Genomic DNA, 16,016 nt, shown 5'->3' on the forward strand with positions numbered 1-16,016 from the left:
AGTTAGGTCATCCAAAAGAATATATAGGGTAAATTTTAGTATGATTATCCAAAAATAATTATGGTACTTCAGGAGGTAAATATGGTTAAAGTTAAATTTTTTATATCTTAATAATGTTTTTTTAAGTCAATACTTTTTAAAAATATTATTTAATAATAAAAAATATAACTTTATTATTATAATTACCATAATCATTCTAAAATAACCCATATAATAACCAAGAAGTGAATGAAGCGAGCAAGCTAATATTATGTCACATTAATATTTGCGTCTTTATTCTTATCCTTATCTCCTCATGATCTCATCGATCAGTCTATAAATTCAATCTCGTGTATACTTTTTTCCTTCACCCCCACATCATAATTAAGATGAACAGCGTGCTTGCTTGTTTCAACTGGAGAACTATAGTAACCCCGGAATATGGGGATGAAGAAGAAAAAGAAGTAGTAGAACCACTGAAAGCGGTATATAGAGATGAGTTAACAATAAAGAAAGCTCCTCCAGTGCCATGCAAGGCTCCCAAGAAAAGTGTTCGCTTTGCAGATGAAGAAGAAGGAGAAGGAGAAGGGATAAGAGTGAAGGTAAAGATGACAAAGGAAGAAGCCAATCGATTGTTATCAAAGTGCAAAGAAGGAGGCCTTCTTGATTTCAAAGACGTTGCTCGTGAGCTTGTGAATATCCCTATACACCGAGTTACTGTTCTCTCCATTCCTCAACAACAATAATCTTCAAGATAAATCACCATATATGTATATATAGCACCAGATTAGATAGTAGTTATGCTAGTGACATATATAGATAGCAAACGTATGTTTTTGCATCATTATTGTGATGCACTCAATCGTTCCAATACTGTAATGCTGATAAACATGTTTTTCTTAGCTGAACATGTGTTTGAGCTAGCTTTTGCTCCTATTATAGCTTAGAAAATTTATTAACTTCTAATTGCTTAACATAACATTAATTTCTCGAGAATTATTTCAGGAGGAGTGCTAGCGCCAGCAGATTTTGTGATTTGTAGTTATTAATTAGTCATTAATAATATTTTTAATGATGTGAGATTTCATTTAATAGTGAAGAATTACTCATTTTTTTCTTACTGACTAAATATTGGCCAAATTTTGATAAAAGTACTGACCTTTTAAATTTTCTCTTATTTCAAATTGTATCCAATTTTTAATAAAATTTGTCATGAAATCACCAAATTAAAGCCATATAAACTCTTAAGAGACTACACGTATAGTAGATCAAAATACTTAATTCAGTAAAATAAAAAAATAATAATTTAAAATTATTTAATTTAATTTAATATTTAATAATTATATGTATTATAATATAATATTATCTAATTATTCAAATAATAATTAAGCGATAATAAAAAATTAACGATAATTAAGAGATATAAATTAAAGCAAACAGTAATGAAAAGTTATAAAATAAAACAACTTTGACATATTTTATTTTAAATTGATTTTTTATTATGTCTCAAAAGATTTTCTTATATTTTCAAATCACATAATAATGGCATGGTGGCAAAGCATGAATTTATTTTTCCACATGTGATGATGCCTTTATAGAAATGCATGTAGAAAAGGTAAAATTGAAAAGTAATCCCCGGCCCACGGATTTTCTTTCTACTCTCTATTTTTGGATGAGAACTCACATAACTCCCTTTTAGGACCGCAGTCTCTCCACCCCTTTTTTTCTCTGTTTTTTTTTTCGGTCTCCTATTTGCCTTTTGTCACGGTTTTAGGCACACTTTAATACTTTTAATATTACAGTATTGACATTCGAATTTACTCAACCTCTTGAATTAAAATTGTAAGATCCGGTTAATTAATGGCTAATTATTCCATAAATGAGAATTTATTCTAGAAAGCCTAAAATGTGATTTTTATGGCTTAATGTGATAGAGGAGATCGAGACGAGAATTTTGGTACCAATTTTATAGAATTCGGACCAAGATTGGACCGAACGGGCCAAACCGGGCCAACCGGACCCAAAGTGGGCCCTTGGCCCAACATAACTTAACCAAAACCCTAGTTTTCAGCACTCTCTCTCCTCACAACACACTCAAACACGCTGAATTGAAGAGAGGGGAGGAAGAACACCTTCTCTCAACTTCTCTCTCTCACTTGATCTTCAAACCACCATAACTTTTGATCTAGAGCTCCGATTGCCGCTCCGTTTGCGGCCACGCGTTCACCGCGGAGAGCTCTACAAAACCCATACAATTAATCTTGAGGTAAGCCACAAGTTTCTGTTCGAAATTTCAGCCCTTATTTTCGAGTTTCATGGGTGAGATGTTGAGATTTTGGGTTCTTTGATGTTATAGGACCCAACTCTCTTGAAGGAGAAGGTTAATCTTGTCTCCTTGGACCTTGGGTGTGGTAAGACTCTCAACCCTAGTGTAATTTGTGATTTTATGATGCTTGGGTTTTGAGATGTTGTGTATGGGTATGATGGTTGTGGCTTAGGTTGTGTATGTGTGGATATTGGAGCTTGATTGGTGACTTTGAAAAGCTTGGAAAGGGTTTGGTGGTGAAAAATCTGTTCTTGGAGGTGTTGAGGCCTTGAGAGCTTGTGGATAAGTGGTTTGGAAGTGCTCCGGTGGAGCTTGGGAAATTCGGCTAAGGTATGGTTTCGGTTTTCCGTATCTAATATGTAATGTGGTAGGAAATACTTAGGCTAGAGGCCCTAAGATAGGTATTGAATGGTTGATGTTGTTGAATGATTGAGATATATGATGTGGTCATATATGTGATGATGATTATTGATGCATTGGTGGTATGATGTATGAGAAATATGCATGTTGTGATATATGCTTGATGATTGGTTATGGTTGAATTGTGGGTTGAACCATGTGATGGTGAGTATGATGTTGATTGTGTACAATATTGATTTATTGGAATTGGTGTTGTTGAGAATTGGCATGAGGAATAGTATATGATATGTCAATGTGTTTGAGTTTGAGCCACTTGGGTGAAGTGGGGTAAATTGATGAGATAGTGATTTTGGTAAATTGTGGTAATGTGTCAATGTGTGAGTTGAGGAGGCTTGATGTTGAATTTGATACATTTGATTGATTTCAAAGAAAAGGGATGAAATTGGCATGTTTTGATTGATTTTGAAAAGAGTTGAAAAAGGTTTGCTTTGAAAATGGCATATTGTAGTTTTGTATGAAAATATGGTTTTTGGGCATACTTTGACGGGACATAACTTGGACTACGGATCTTCGTTTTGTACCAAATCTGTTTAGAAATGAAATTGGATCCGGGATGTCCATGCCGTTCGAAGAACGGGTGAAAAACGATTTAAAATGAGGAAGTTATGTCCGTTGGAAGATTGGGGTTTAAATCTGTGAATTCTGCAGCTTTTAACTTAGAAAATTTTTAGCAGAATAACCCCTTGCGCGTGGGCGCACCTGGCGCGTACGCGCCGATCTTCCAGAAAGCGCCATCCACGCGTGCGCGTGATGTGCGCGGGCGCGCCGATTGTGCTGCACCCAATGCCCAGCCATTTTACAGAGAGTTATGCCAGAACTGTGCCAGTGTTGTGCCTGGGGCACGAGAACACCCGCGCGTACACGTGGTTGACGCGTGCGCGTCGATTGGCAAGTTTGTAATCCGCCCGTTAACGTGCATGACGCTTGCGCGTCGATGAGTTTTTGAGGCCATCCACGCGTGCGCGTGGAGTGCGCGTACGCGTGGCCCTGTTTTCATCCCAAAGTTGATTTTTGAGTTTTAAAAGCCAAATCTCATACTTCTAAGCCTCCGATCTCACCATTTATGTCTTAAATCAGTATGACATGCCTAGCTATTAGAAAGGGACTAGTGAATGAGGTAACTTGCGAGTGAAGCAAGGAAAAAATGAATGATCAATGAAGATCAAGATGATTATGTGAGATGCGGAGGATGGTGGTGGAAGTGCTTGTTATGCCATGGGCCGAAAGGCTGTAATTGTTAATGAAATGGCTGGTTATGGATTTAACCGTGAGCCGGAATAGCTGTGTATGCTATGAATATTGGCTGGTTATGGATTTAACCGTGAGCCGGAATAGCTGTGTATGCTATGAATATTGGCTGGTTCTGGACTGAACCGTGAGCCGGATGGCTGATATGGATGTTGATCCATGGATGAGAATTCATGCATGTTGATGCTGAATTATTGATAATTGTGAATTGCACTTCCACTATCAGAGATACGAGTTTCCCTGGGTAGTAGCAGTGGCTAGCCACCACGTGCTCCAGGTTGAGACTTGATACTCTGTTGACCCTATGTCGTAAGTGTGGCTGGGCACTGTGAAAGACCCGGATGAGCTCGCCCCCGAAATATTCACCAGTGAGGGTGATGGATATGGATCATGTTTATGATCAAGTTTATAACGAGTATAACTCGAGTTGGGGATGCACGACAGAGGGACAGTCCAATGGTTAGCGACCAGGACTTGTCGGGTTGGCTCTATAACCGACAAGATGATATCATCGGCCACTAGGGACAGGCATTCATCATATGCATACTATGTGAATTGTTTGAGATTGCCTATTTGACTGCATATTACTTGCTAATTGTCTAAATGTCTTAACTGCTCCTATTTGTATATTCTTTGTCTGATATAACTGTGTTTGCTATAATATACTCCTGCTGGTGGTTGGGAGGTTTGAAGGAATTGGAAAGGGAAGTATTAGTTAGACTGAAGAATCTTTAGTCAGATGCCCTTATATGGTTTAGCTTGTTTATAAGCTTTGATATTATCTGGAGGAAGTTCTAGGATTGCCTTTGGCTTTCCTCTATTATTATGTATATATATGTGGAAGCTGTTACCATGCTGGGGACCTCTGGTTCTCACCCATGCGGATTTTGTGGTTTTCAGATGCAGGACGTGAGGTTTCCCGCTGAAGCATGCTGGAGACTTCTAGATTCGCGAAGATTCCTTGTTCTTGGGAACTCTGTTTAGTTTTTATGTTTTGCTTAGATACTTTTATCTCCATTAAATAATACAACTGCGATGACTCCTCTTATGGGAGATTTTGGAGAATAGGTAATATGTATTTGTGTTCCTTTGGGTTTCCTTTGGGGTTTTCCTTATTTTATCATATGTATATATAGTTATGCTCGAACCGGTTATCTTCGCAGCCGGATCTTGAGTCTTGATATTCCTGTTTTTGACACTCCTTTGTATATATATAATCTCGCGTTGGTTTATCCTTGTTCGTTACGTTATCGATCGGAGTGTTGCGTTTTTGAGTTGCGGTTTTTGTTTACCCCTTTTTTCTACAAAGGCTCCTAGTTATAATCAATCATTCATACTACTATACGTACTAAATTTTTATTTTAGAGGTCGTAATACCTTGCCATCTCTGAATTATGACTTAAGCATAAGGCTCTGTATGGTAGGGTGTTACATTATGGTATCAGAGCAGTTCGTTCCTGTAGAGCCTGAGGGATGGACTGACTATGCTTCTGTGCATTCTCTGTGTGTGTGTTATGTGCTATTAGTATATCTGCTTGATATAATTGGCATAAACGTTCATGAGCATGCATTTGGGACTTTGAAGCACTAGACTTCCGATATTGAGACTGATCAACTTAATATCGATTGTTGGGTGTGTATAGGAACCAGATGGCGCCTCGTGGACGCGGTAGAGGTAGTGCGAGAGGTCGTACGAATGCTCGTGCACCGGAGAATAACCCTAACGACCCGGTGAACTTTATGGCTGCGTTGGAGAACATGGCTGCTGCTATGCAAGCCACTGCGGAGGCTCTTGGTCAACAGATGAACAACCATGGTAATAATGGAGGTGGAGTTCAAGGCCCGATGACACTGGCAAACTTTTTGAAAGTTAATCCGCCTAAGTTCAAGGAAACTACTAGCCCGACTGAGGCTGATACATGGTTTCAGGCTATAGAGCGAGCACTGCAAGCACAAGTGGTACCTGAAGGACAGCGTGTCGAGTTTGCTACCTATATGCTCATAGGTGAAGCATCGCATTGGTGGCAAGGCATCCGACGTCTTCTGCAGCAGGGTGATGACTATATCACCTGGAATGTCTTTCAAGAAGAGTTCTATAAGAAGTACTTTCCAACCTCTGCTAGGACGGCTAAGGAACTTGAATTGTTACAGCTGAAGCAGGGTACTATGTCCATATCAGAGTATACTGACAAGTTTGAGGAGCTGTTCAGGTTCTCTCGTATGTGCCAAGGGACTCCGGTGGAATATGAGGAATGGAAGTGTGTTAAGTATGAAGGAGGACTCCGAAGTGATATCTTCAGTTCAGTGGGACCAATGGAGATTAGGACTTTCTCCGAGTTGGTGAACAAGTGTAGGGTTGCTGAGGAGTGTGTGAAAAGGGCAACCGCTGAGAAAGGGGGTCACAAAGGATCATTCCCACAGAACCGAGGGAAGAGCTTTGCACCTAGGGGCCCGTCTTTCAAGAGGGGAGGCTCTTTCAGGAGGCCCAACAATAACAACTCCCAAGGAAAGAAGTTTGGGAAGCAGCCTCAGAATGATCAAGCTTGCACTAGGTGTGGGAATCACCATCCGGGAGTACCATGCAAGGCCGGATGGGGTTTGTGCTACAATTGTGGAAAAACGGGGCATAAAGCCGTCAGTTGTCCGGAGAGGCAGAAACAAGGTGCTGGGAAAGCACAACAGACTGGTCGGGTGTTCACCACTTCAGCTATAGGTGCTGAGGGATCTGAGACACTCATTCAAGGTAACTGTGAAATAGCTAGTCAGACTTTAAATGCTTTATTTGATTCGGGAGCATCACATTCATTCATTGCATTTGAGAAAGCTCATGCGTTAGGCTTGAAGATTGTAACCTTAGGTTATGATCTAAGAGTGTACAATGCTACCCATGAAGCCACGGTAACTAAGCTAGGATGCCCGGAAGTTTCCTTTAGGTTCAAGCAGCGTGACTTTGTTCATAATTTAGTATGCTTGCCGATGGTCGGTCTTGATCTTATCTTGGGATTGGACTGGTTATCTAAGAACCATGTCCTGCTTGATTGTTCTACAAAGTCGGTGTTCTTTATGCCGGAGGATACAGAAGGGCTGGTCGTGGTGAATAATTATTACTTGAATTCGATGATGGTGAACTATTCCGGAACCGAGTGTCAGGGTATCATGTTGTTAACCGCGGGCGTTTCGGGTGATGATCAAAGGTTGGAGCAGATTCCGGTTGTGTGTGAGTTTCCGGAAGTATTTCCCGATGATATTGATGAGTTTCCACCTAACCGAGAGGTTGAGTTTGCTATTGAGTTGGTGCCCGGGGCGGGACCAATCTCAAGTGCTCCCTATAGGATGTCACCGTTAGAGATGAATGAGCTAAAGTCTCAGTTAGAGGATTTGTTGGGAAAGAATTTTATACGGCCAAGTGTCTCTCCGTGGGGTGCTCCAGTGTTACTGGTAAAGAAGAATGATGGGAGTATGCGGCTCTGTGTAGATTACAGGCAGCTGAACAAGGTTACAATAAAGAATAAGTACCCATTGCCAAGAATTGATGATCTCATGGATCAGTTACAAGGAGCTGGAGTTTTCTCCAAGATTGATTTGCGATCCGGTTATCACCAGATAAGGGTGAGGGGTGAGGATATCCCTAAGACCGCTTTTAGGACTCGCTATGGTCATTACGAGTACACTGTAATGTCTTTTGGGTTGACGAACGCTCCGGCAGTATTCATGGATTACATGAATAGGGTTTTCTGTCCGTTTCTGGATAAATTCGTTGTTGTCTTCATTGATGACATACTAATTTATTCCAAGACTGAAGAAGAGCATGCGGAACACTTGAGGACCGTATTGCAGATTCTAAAGGAGAAGAAACTCTATGCAAAACTGTCTAAGTGTGAATTTTGGAAGAGTGAGGTGAAGTTTTTGGGCCATGTGGTGAGTAAGAAGGGAATAGCAGTAGATCCAACTAAGGTGGAGGCTGTAATGGATTGGAAACAACCAACCACCATAACAGAGATAAGGAGTTTTCTGGGTTTAGCTGGCTATTACAGAAGATTTATCAAGGGCTTTTCACAGATAGCGTTACCAATGACAAAGTTAACCCGCAAAGACACTCCGTTTGTTTGGACTCCTGAATGCGAGGAGAGCTTTCAGACATTGAAGAAAAAGTTGACCACCGCACCTGTGTTAGTGTTACCCGAGCCGAATGAGCCATTTGAGGTGTATTGTGATGCCTCATTGAAGGGTCTAGGGTGCGTGCTGATGCAGCATCATAATGTGGTGGCGTATGCCTCACGACAGTTGAGACCTCATGAAGTTAATTATCCTACACACGATTTGGAACTCGCTGCGGTTGTGTTTGCCTTGAAGGTGTGGAGGCATTATCTCTATGGGGTTAAGTTCCAAGTTTTCTCTGATCATAAGAGCTTGAAGTATCTCTTTGATCAAAAAGAGCTTAATATGAGGCAGAGAAGGTGGATGGAATTGTTGAAAGACTATGACTTTGAGTTGCATTACCATCTGGGGAAGGCGAATGTAGTGGCGGATGCGTTAAGCCGGAAGTCATTATATGCGGCTTGGATGATGCTTCAAGAGGAGAAGTTGCTCAAGGGATTCGAGAGTCTTAATATTGGTGCTCAAGAAGTATCCGGAACCTTGTGTTTGAGCCGACTAGAAATCTCAAGTGACTTTAAGTCCGAACTCCTAAAGGCTCATCAAAATGATGAAGCGTTATGGAAGGTGTTACCGGCTATTGAGCAAGGAAAACAGTGGAGAGTGTCGGAAGAAAAAGATGGGTTATGGAGATTCAAGGGTAGGATCATTGTGCCGGATGTTGGCACTTTGAGGCAAGATATCTTAAAGGAGGCACACAAAAGTGGATTCTCCATTCACCCGGGAAGTACTAAGATGTACCATGATTTGAAGGCGATGTTTTGGTGGCCGGGTATGAAGAATGATGTGGCAGAATATGTATCAAAGTGCTTAACTTGTCAAAAGGTAAAGATTGAACATCAAAGACCTTCCGGGATGTTGCAACCTTTAGAGATTCCACAATGGAAGTGGGAAAGTATTGCAATGGACTTTGTGTCGGGATTACCAAGGACTAGAGCTGGTTTTGATGCTATTTGGGTGATTGTGGACCGACTGACGAAGTCAGCTCACTTTTTGCCCATTCGTATGACTTACACCCTTGAGGAGCTAGCACGGTTATACATAAAGGAGATTGTGAGACTTCATGGTGTACCTGCTACTATAATCTCTGATAGAGATCCTCGTTTCACTTCAAGGTTTTGGGGTGCATTTCAGAAAGCTTTTGGAACCCGATTAAGCTTGAGCACGGCTTACCATCCTCAAACAGATGGTCAATCTGAGAGGACGATCCAAACACTAGAGGATATGTTGAGAGCTTGTGTTTTGGACCAACCGGCGAGTTGGGATCGGTATATGCCATTAGTGGAGTTTGCATACAATAATAGTTATCATGCGAGCATCGGAATGGCTCCGTATGAGGCCTTGTATGGGAGGAAATGTCAATCTCCGCTATGTTGGTATGAAGCTGGAGAGAAAAGCTTGTTGGGACCAGAAATGATAGCTGAGACTACTGAACAAGTCAAGAAAATCCGTGATAGGATGCTTACGGCGCAGAGTCGTCAAAAGAGTTACGCCGATCAAAGGCGAAAGCCCTTAGAATTTGAGGAAGGGGACCATGTCTTCCTTAGGGTTACTCCGACTACAGGAGTAGGCAGGCCGATTAAGGCAAAGAAGTTGAATCCTCGATACATTGGTCCATTTCAAATCCTGGAGAGGATTGGACCGGTGGCGTATCGGATGGCTCTACCACCTCATCTTTCGAATCTGCACGACGTGTTTCATGTGTCGCAGCTTCGGAAGTACACTCCTGATGCTAGCCATGTGTTGGAACCTGAATCGGTTCAGTTAAGGGAAGATTTGACGCTTCCAGTGGCTTCAGTCAGAATTGATGATACTAGTATTAAACGGTTGCGTGGAAAAGATGTTTCATTAGTCAAAGTGGCTTGGAATCGAGGCGGTGTTGAGGAACACACTTGGGAACTTGAGTCGGAGATGCGAACGGATTATCCACATTTATTCTCAGGTAATTGCATTTGAATTTTGTGGGCAAAATTCCCAATTAGGTGGGTAGAATGTAAGACACGGTTAATTAACGACTAATTAACCCATAAATGAGAATTTATTCTAGAAAGCCTAAAATGTGATTTTTATGGCTTAATGTGATAGAGGAGATCGAGACGAGAATTTTGGTACCAATTTTATAGAATTCGGACCAAGATTGGACCGAACGGGCCAAACCGGGCCAACCGGACCCAAAGTGGGCCCTTGGCCCAACATAACTTAACCAAAACCCTAGTTTTCAGCACTCTCTCTCCTCACAACACACTCAAACACGCTGAATTGAAGAGAGGGGAGGAAGAACACCTTCTCTCAACTTCTCTCTCTCACTTGATCTTCAAACCACCATAACTTTTGATCTAGAGCTCCGATTGCCGCTCTGTTTGCGGCCACGCGTTCACCGCGGAGAGCTCTACAAAACCCATACAATTAATCTTGAGGTAAGCCACAAGTTTCTGTTCGAAATTTCAGCCCTTATTTTCGAGTTTCATGGGTGAGATGTTGAGATTTTGGGTTCTTTGATGTTATAGGACCCAACTCTCTTGAAGGAGAAGGTTAATCTTGTCTCCTTGGACCTTGGGTGTGGTAAGACTCTCAACCCTAGTGTAATTTGTGATTTTATGATGCTTGGGTTTTGAGATGTTGTGTATGGGTATGATGGTTGTGGCTTAGGTTATGTATGTGTGGATATTGGAGCTTGATTGGTGACTTTGAAAAGCTTGGAAAGGGTTTGGTGGTGAAAAATCTGTTCTTGGAGGTGTTGAGGCCTTGAGAGCTTGTGGATAAGTGGTTTGGAAGTGCTCCGGTGGAGCTTGGGAAATTCGGCTAAGGTATGGTTTCGGTTTCTCGTATCTAATATGTAATGTGGTAGGAAATACTTAGGCTAGAGGTCCTAAGATAGGTATTGAATGGTTGATGTTGTTGAATGATTGAGATATATGATGTGGTCATATATGTGATGATGATTATTGATGCCTTGGTGGTATGATGTATGAGAAATATGCATGTTGTGATATATGCTTGATGATTGGTTATGGTTGAATTGTGGGTTGAACCATGTGATGGTGAGTATGATGTTGATTGTGTACAATATTGATTTATTGGAATTGGTGTTGTTGAGAATTGGCATGAGGAATAGTATATGATATGTCAATGTGTTTGAGTTTGAGCCACTTGGGTGAAGTGGGGTAAATTGATGAGATAGTGATTTTGGTAAATTGTGGTAATGTGTCAATGTGTGAGTTGAGGAGGTTTGATGTTGAATTTGATACATTTGATTGATTTCAAAGAAAAGGGATGAAATTGGCATGTTTTGATTGATTTTGAAAAGAGTTGAAAAAGGTTTGCTTTGAAAATGGCATATTGTAGTTTTGTATGAAAATATGGTTTTTGGGCATACTTTGACGGGACATAACTTGGACTACGGATCTTCGTTTTGTACCAAATCTGTTTAGAAATGAAATTGGATCCGGGATGTCCATGCCGTTCGAAGAACGGGTGAAAAACGATTTAAAATGAGGAAGTTATGTCCGTTGGAAGATTGGGGTTTAAATCTGTGAATTCTGCAGCTTTTAACTTAGAAAATTTTTAGCAGAATAACCCCTTGCGCGTGGGCGCACCTGGCGCGTACGCGCCGATCTTCCAGAAAGCGCCATCCACGCGTGCGCGTGATGTGCGCGGGCGCGCCGATTGTGCTGCACCCAATGCCCAGCCATTTTACAGAGAGTTATGCCAGAACTGTGCCAGTGTTGTGCCTGGGGCACGAGAACACCCGCGCGTACGCGTGGTTGACGCGTGCGCGTCGATTGGCAAGTTTGTAATCCGCGCGTTAGCATGCATGACGCTTGCGCGTCGATGAGTTTTTGAGGCCATCCACGCGTGCGCGTGGAGTGCGCGTACGCGTGGCCCTGTTTTCATCCCAAAGTTGATTTTTGAGTTTTAAAAGCCAAATCTCATACTTCTAAGCCTCCGATCTCACCATTTATGTCTTAAATCAGTATGACATGCCTAGCTATTAGAAAGGGGCTAGTGAATGAGGTAACTTGCGAGTGAAGCAAGGGAAAAATGAATGATCAATGAAGATCAAGATGATTATGTGAGATGCGGAGGATGGTGGTGGAAGTGCTTGTTATGCCATGGGCCGAAAGGCTGTAATTGTTAATGAAATGGCTGGTTATGGATTTAACCGTGAGCCGAAATAGCTGTGTATGCTATGAATATTGGCTGGTTATGGATTTAACCGTGAGCCGGAATAGCTGTGTATGCTATGAATATTGGCTGGTTCTGGACTGAACCGTGAGCCGGATGGCTGATATGGATGTTGATCCATGGATGAGAATTCATGCATGTTGATGCTGAATTATTGATAATTGTGAATTGCACTTCCACTATCAGAGATACGAGTTTCCCTGGGTAGTAGCAGTGGCTAGCCACCACGTGCTCCAGGTTGAGACTTGATACTCTGTTGACCCTATGTCGTAAGTGTGGCCGGGCACTGTGAAAGACCCGGATGAGCTCGCCCCCGAAATATTCACCAGTGAGGGTGATGGATATGGATCATGTTTATGATCAAGTTTATAACGAGTATAACTCGAGTTGGGGATGCACGACAGAGGGACAGTCCAATGGTTAGCGACCAGGACTTGTCGGGTTGGCTCTATAACCGACAAGATGATATCATCGGCCACTAGGGACAGGCATTCATCATATGCATACTATGTGAATTGTTTGAGATTGCCTATTTGACTGCATATTACTTGCTAATTGTCTAAATGTCTTAACTGCTCCTATTTGTATATTCTTTGTCTGATATAACTGTGTTTGCTATAATATACTCCTGCTGGTGGTTGGGAGGTTTGAAGGAATTGGAAAGGGAAGTATTAGTTAGACTGAAGAATCTTTAGTCAGATGCCCTTATATGGTTTAGCTTGTTTATAAGCTTTGATATTATCTGGAGGAAGTTCTAGGATTGCCTTTGGCTTTCCTCTATTATTATGTATTATATATGTGGAAGCTGTTACCATGCTGGGGACCTCTGGTTCTCACCCATGCGGATTTTGTGGTTTTCAGATGCAGGACGTGAGGTTTCCCGCTGAAGCATGCTGGAGACTTCTAGATTCGCGAAGATTCCTTGTTCTTGGGAACTCTGTTTAGTTTTTATGTTTTGCTTAGATACTTTTATCTCCATTAAATAATACAACTGCGATGACTACTCTTATGGGAGATTTTGGAGAATAGGTAATATGTATTTGTGTTCCTTTGGGTTTCCTTTGGGGTTTTCCTTATTTTATCATATGTATATATAGTTATGCTCGAACCGGTTATCTTCGCAGCCGGATCTTGAGTCTTGATATTCCTGTTTTTGACACTCCTTTGTATATATATAATCTCGCGTTGGTTTATCCTTGTTCGTTACGTTATCGATCGGAGTGTTGCGTTTTTGAGTTGCGATTTTTGTTTACCCCTTTTTTCTACAAAGGCTCCTAGTTATAATCAATCATTCATACTACTATACGTACTAAATTTTTATTTTAGAGGTCGTAATACCTTACCATCTCTGAATTATGACTTAAGCATAAGGCTCTGTATGGTAGGGTGTTACAAAAATCAAGTCAGCCTAATACTCAGTATTTAGTAAAAATGTTAATAACATAAAAAAACACAAGAGAAAAGAAGTTTTGATAAAAATCAGACTTTATTACTCAAGTGTTTATTACAAATAGCTCACTCACCTAAACTCTAACTCTCACCCCCTATTTATAGTCATTTACCTCCTCAATGAATGGTTAGGATCAAATCTAATTCACGGTCCATATTGAACATCTAAAACCTTTACTACAAATATCTATCATACTACATTTCTCTAAATACTTATAGATTATTCCATACTACTCTTCATAATTCTATATATATCTACACTCTTCTAGAATACTTTATGACCATTCAAAATCTTTTAGAATCTTCTAGGGTATTTTGGAACCTTCTAGAAAATTCTAGAATATTTCGGAACTATTTAGAGCATTCTCAAACACTCCAGAAAGCTATACAAACACCATTAAATTTAACCTTCTAAAATTTATCGTGACATTTTTTTCACTTATTGTGCAGACGTCCTCGTTGTGTTCTGTTCATGATAGCGCTCTAGGTATTCTTGGAATTGCCACAGATCTTCACGAGTTTCTTATATAGCTTCAGTTATTGGGAGTTCTTTCTAATTGATCAAGTATTGGATACTTGGTAGTACTCCTCTCTGTCTCACAATGTGATTAGCTAAGATTTCTTTGATTTCCTTATCAAATGATCTAATCACTACAGGCGGAGCACAATTCGAGTCACCTCTACTTGGTTTCTCTCGGTCTCCATGATATGGTTTAAGCATACTCACATGAAAGACGAGATGGATCTTCATAAAAGGAGAGAGTTGTACTTTGTAAGCAACCTCCCCAACACGCCCAATAATCTCAAATGGCCCTTCGTATTTATGAATTAAGCATTTATGAACCTTGTGAAAGGCTTTGAATTGTTGTGGAAGAAGTTTAATTATTACTTTGTCTCCCACTTGATAACTTGCATGCTTCTTCTTCTTATCTGTCCATTTCTTCATCCTCTTTGCAGCTTTGTCGAGGTAAGAACGAGTGACATTTGCTTGTTCTTCCCATGACTTAATCATATGATAAGCTCTAGGAATCTTTCCTGAGTAAGAGAAAGAAAGATAGTGTGGTGTAAGCGGCTGTTGTCCAGTCACAATCTCGAAGAATTTTTTCCTGTAGACTCACTCCTTTGCATATTATATGATATTTGAGCAATGTCCCAAAATTTTGTCTAATCCTTATGATTAGCACTTACGAAATGCCTCTCAAGTAACAATCGAGTAAGGCATTTACTCTCTCCGTCTGCCCATCAGTTTGAGGATGGAAGCTTGTCGAGAAGTGAAGTTCTGATCCAAAAAGTTTGAAAAGCTTTGTCCATAGTCGTCCTATAAAGCGTGGATCTTAATCACTAATGATGCTCTTAGACAATCCCCAGTACTTTACCACATTCTTAAAGAATAGTCGTGCTGCTTCCTCTGCAGTGCAATCAGTAGGGGCAGATATAAAGGTAATATATTTTGAGAATCGATCCACTACTACGAGGATAGATCCAAATTCCTCAAACTTTGGCAAGACAGAGATAAAATCCAAAGACACACTTTTCCACAGTCGCTTTAATGGAGGTAGAGGTTCCAACAACCCACTTAGTGCCTTATTTTCAATCTTATCTTGTTGGCATACAAGACAAGTCTTCACATAATTCTCCACTTCATCCTTTATCTGAGGCCAACAATAAGAAGATTCAATGAGTGTCAAGGTCCTTTGCTGACCTTGGTGACCAGCCCACTTGGTGTCATGACATTTTCTCACAAACTTTCTTCTTAGATTTTTTCACTTAGGGACATATAGACTTCTCCCAATGGTGTAGAGAATGTCATTTTCTAGCCAAAATATTTGGTCTTACCTTCTCTAGCTAACTCCACCAACTTCTTGGCTAATGAATCATGATGTAACTTTTTCTTGATGACGCGTATAATGTCTCCTTCAATCATGGAAATGGTTGCCAATTCAGTCTTCAATGAACGGATGAATCCAACATCTAGCAGATCCTTGAGTTACTTTTTCAACTCCTCAAGTTCTGGCATCGCTATCCTATAAGGTGATGAGGCAGGCGGCTTCGTCCCTAATTTCAATTTAATCTTGTGATCCAACTTCCTCTTAGATGGTAGTTGCTTTGGCAACTTGGGAGGCATCATATCCTTATTTTCTTCAAAGTCTTCCTTAATTTTGGGAGGAACGTCTTCTCTTTTAGATGTTAACTCCTCTTGTAATAGAGTCAAATATATAATCTCTTCATTCTTGAATCCTTTCTTGAGTTGCAT

General features: G+C 40.7%; 1 protein-coding gene across 1 annotated transcript; it reads left to right on the forward strand.

The window, feature by feature from the left end:
- The first annotated feature begins 257 nt into the window (after positions 1 to 257).
- LOC130982821 (uncharacterized) lies at positions 258 to 889 on the forward strand. Its single transcript, XM_057906925.1, has one exon. The coding sequence runs from the start codon at positions 369 to 371 to the stop codon at positions 723 to 725; it is 357 nt and encodes a 118-aa protein (XP_057762908.1). The 5' UTR covers positions 258 to 368; the 3' UTR covers positions 726 to 889.
- The last annotated feature ends 15,127 nt before the right edge of the window (positions 890 to 16,016 follow it).

The sequence above is a fragment of the Arachis stenosperma genome, chromosome 5 (assembly GCF_014773155.1).
Source record: "Arachis stenosperma cultivar V10309 chromosome 5, arast.V10309.gnm1.PFL2, whole genome shotgun sequence".
Classification (NCBI taxonomy): domain Eukaryota; kingdom Viridiplantae; phylum Streptophyta; class Magnoliopsida; order Fabales; family Fabaceae; genus Arachis; species Arachis stenosperma.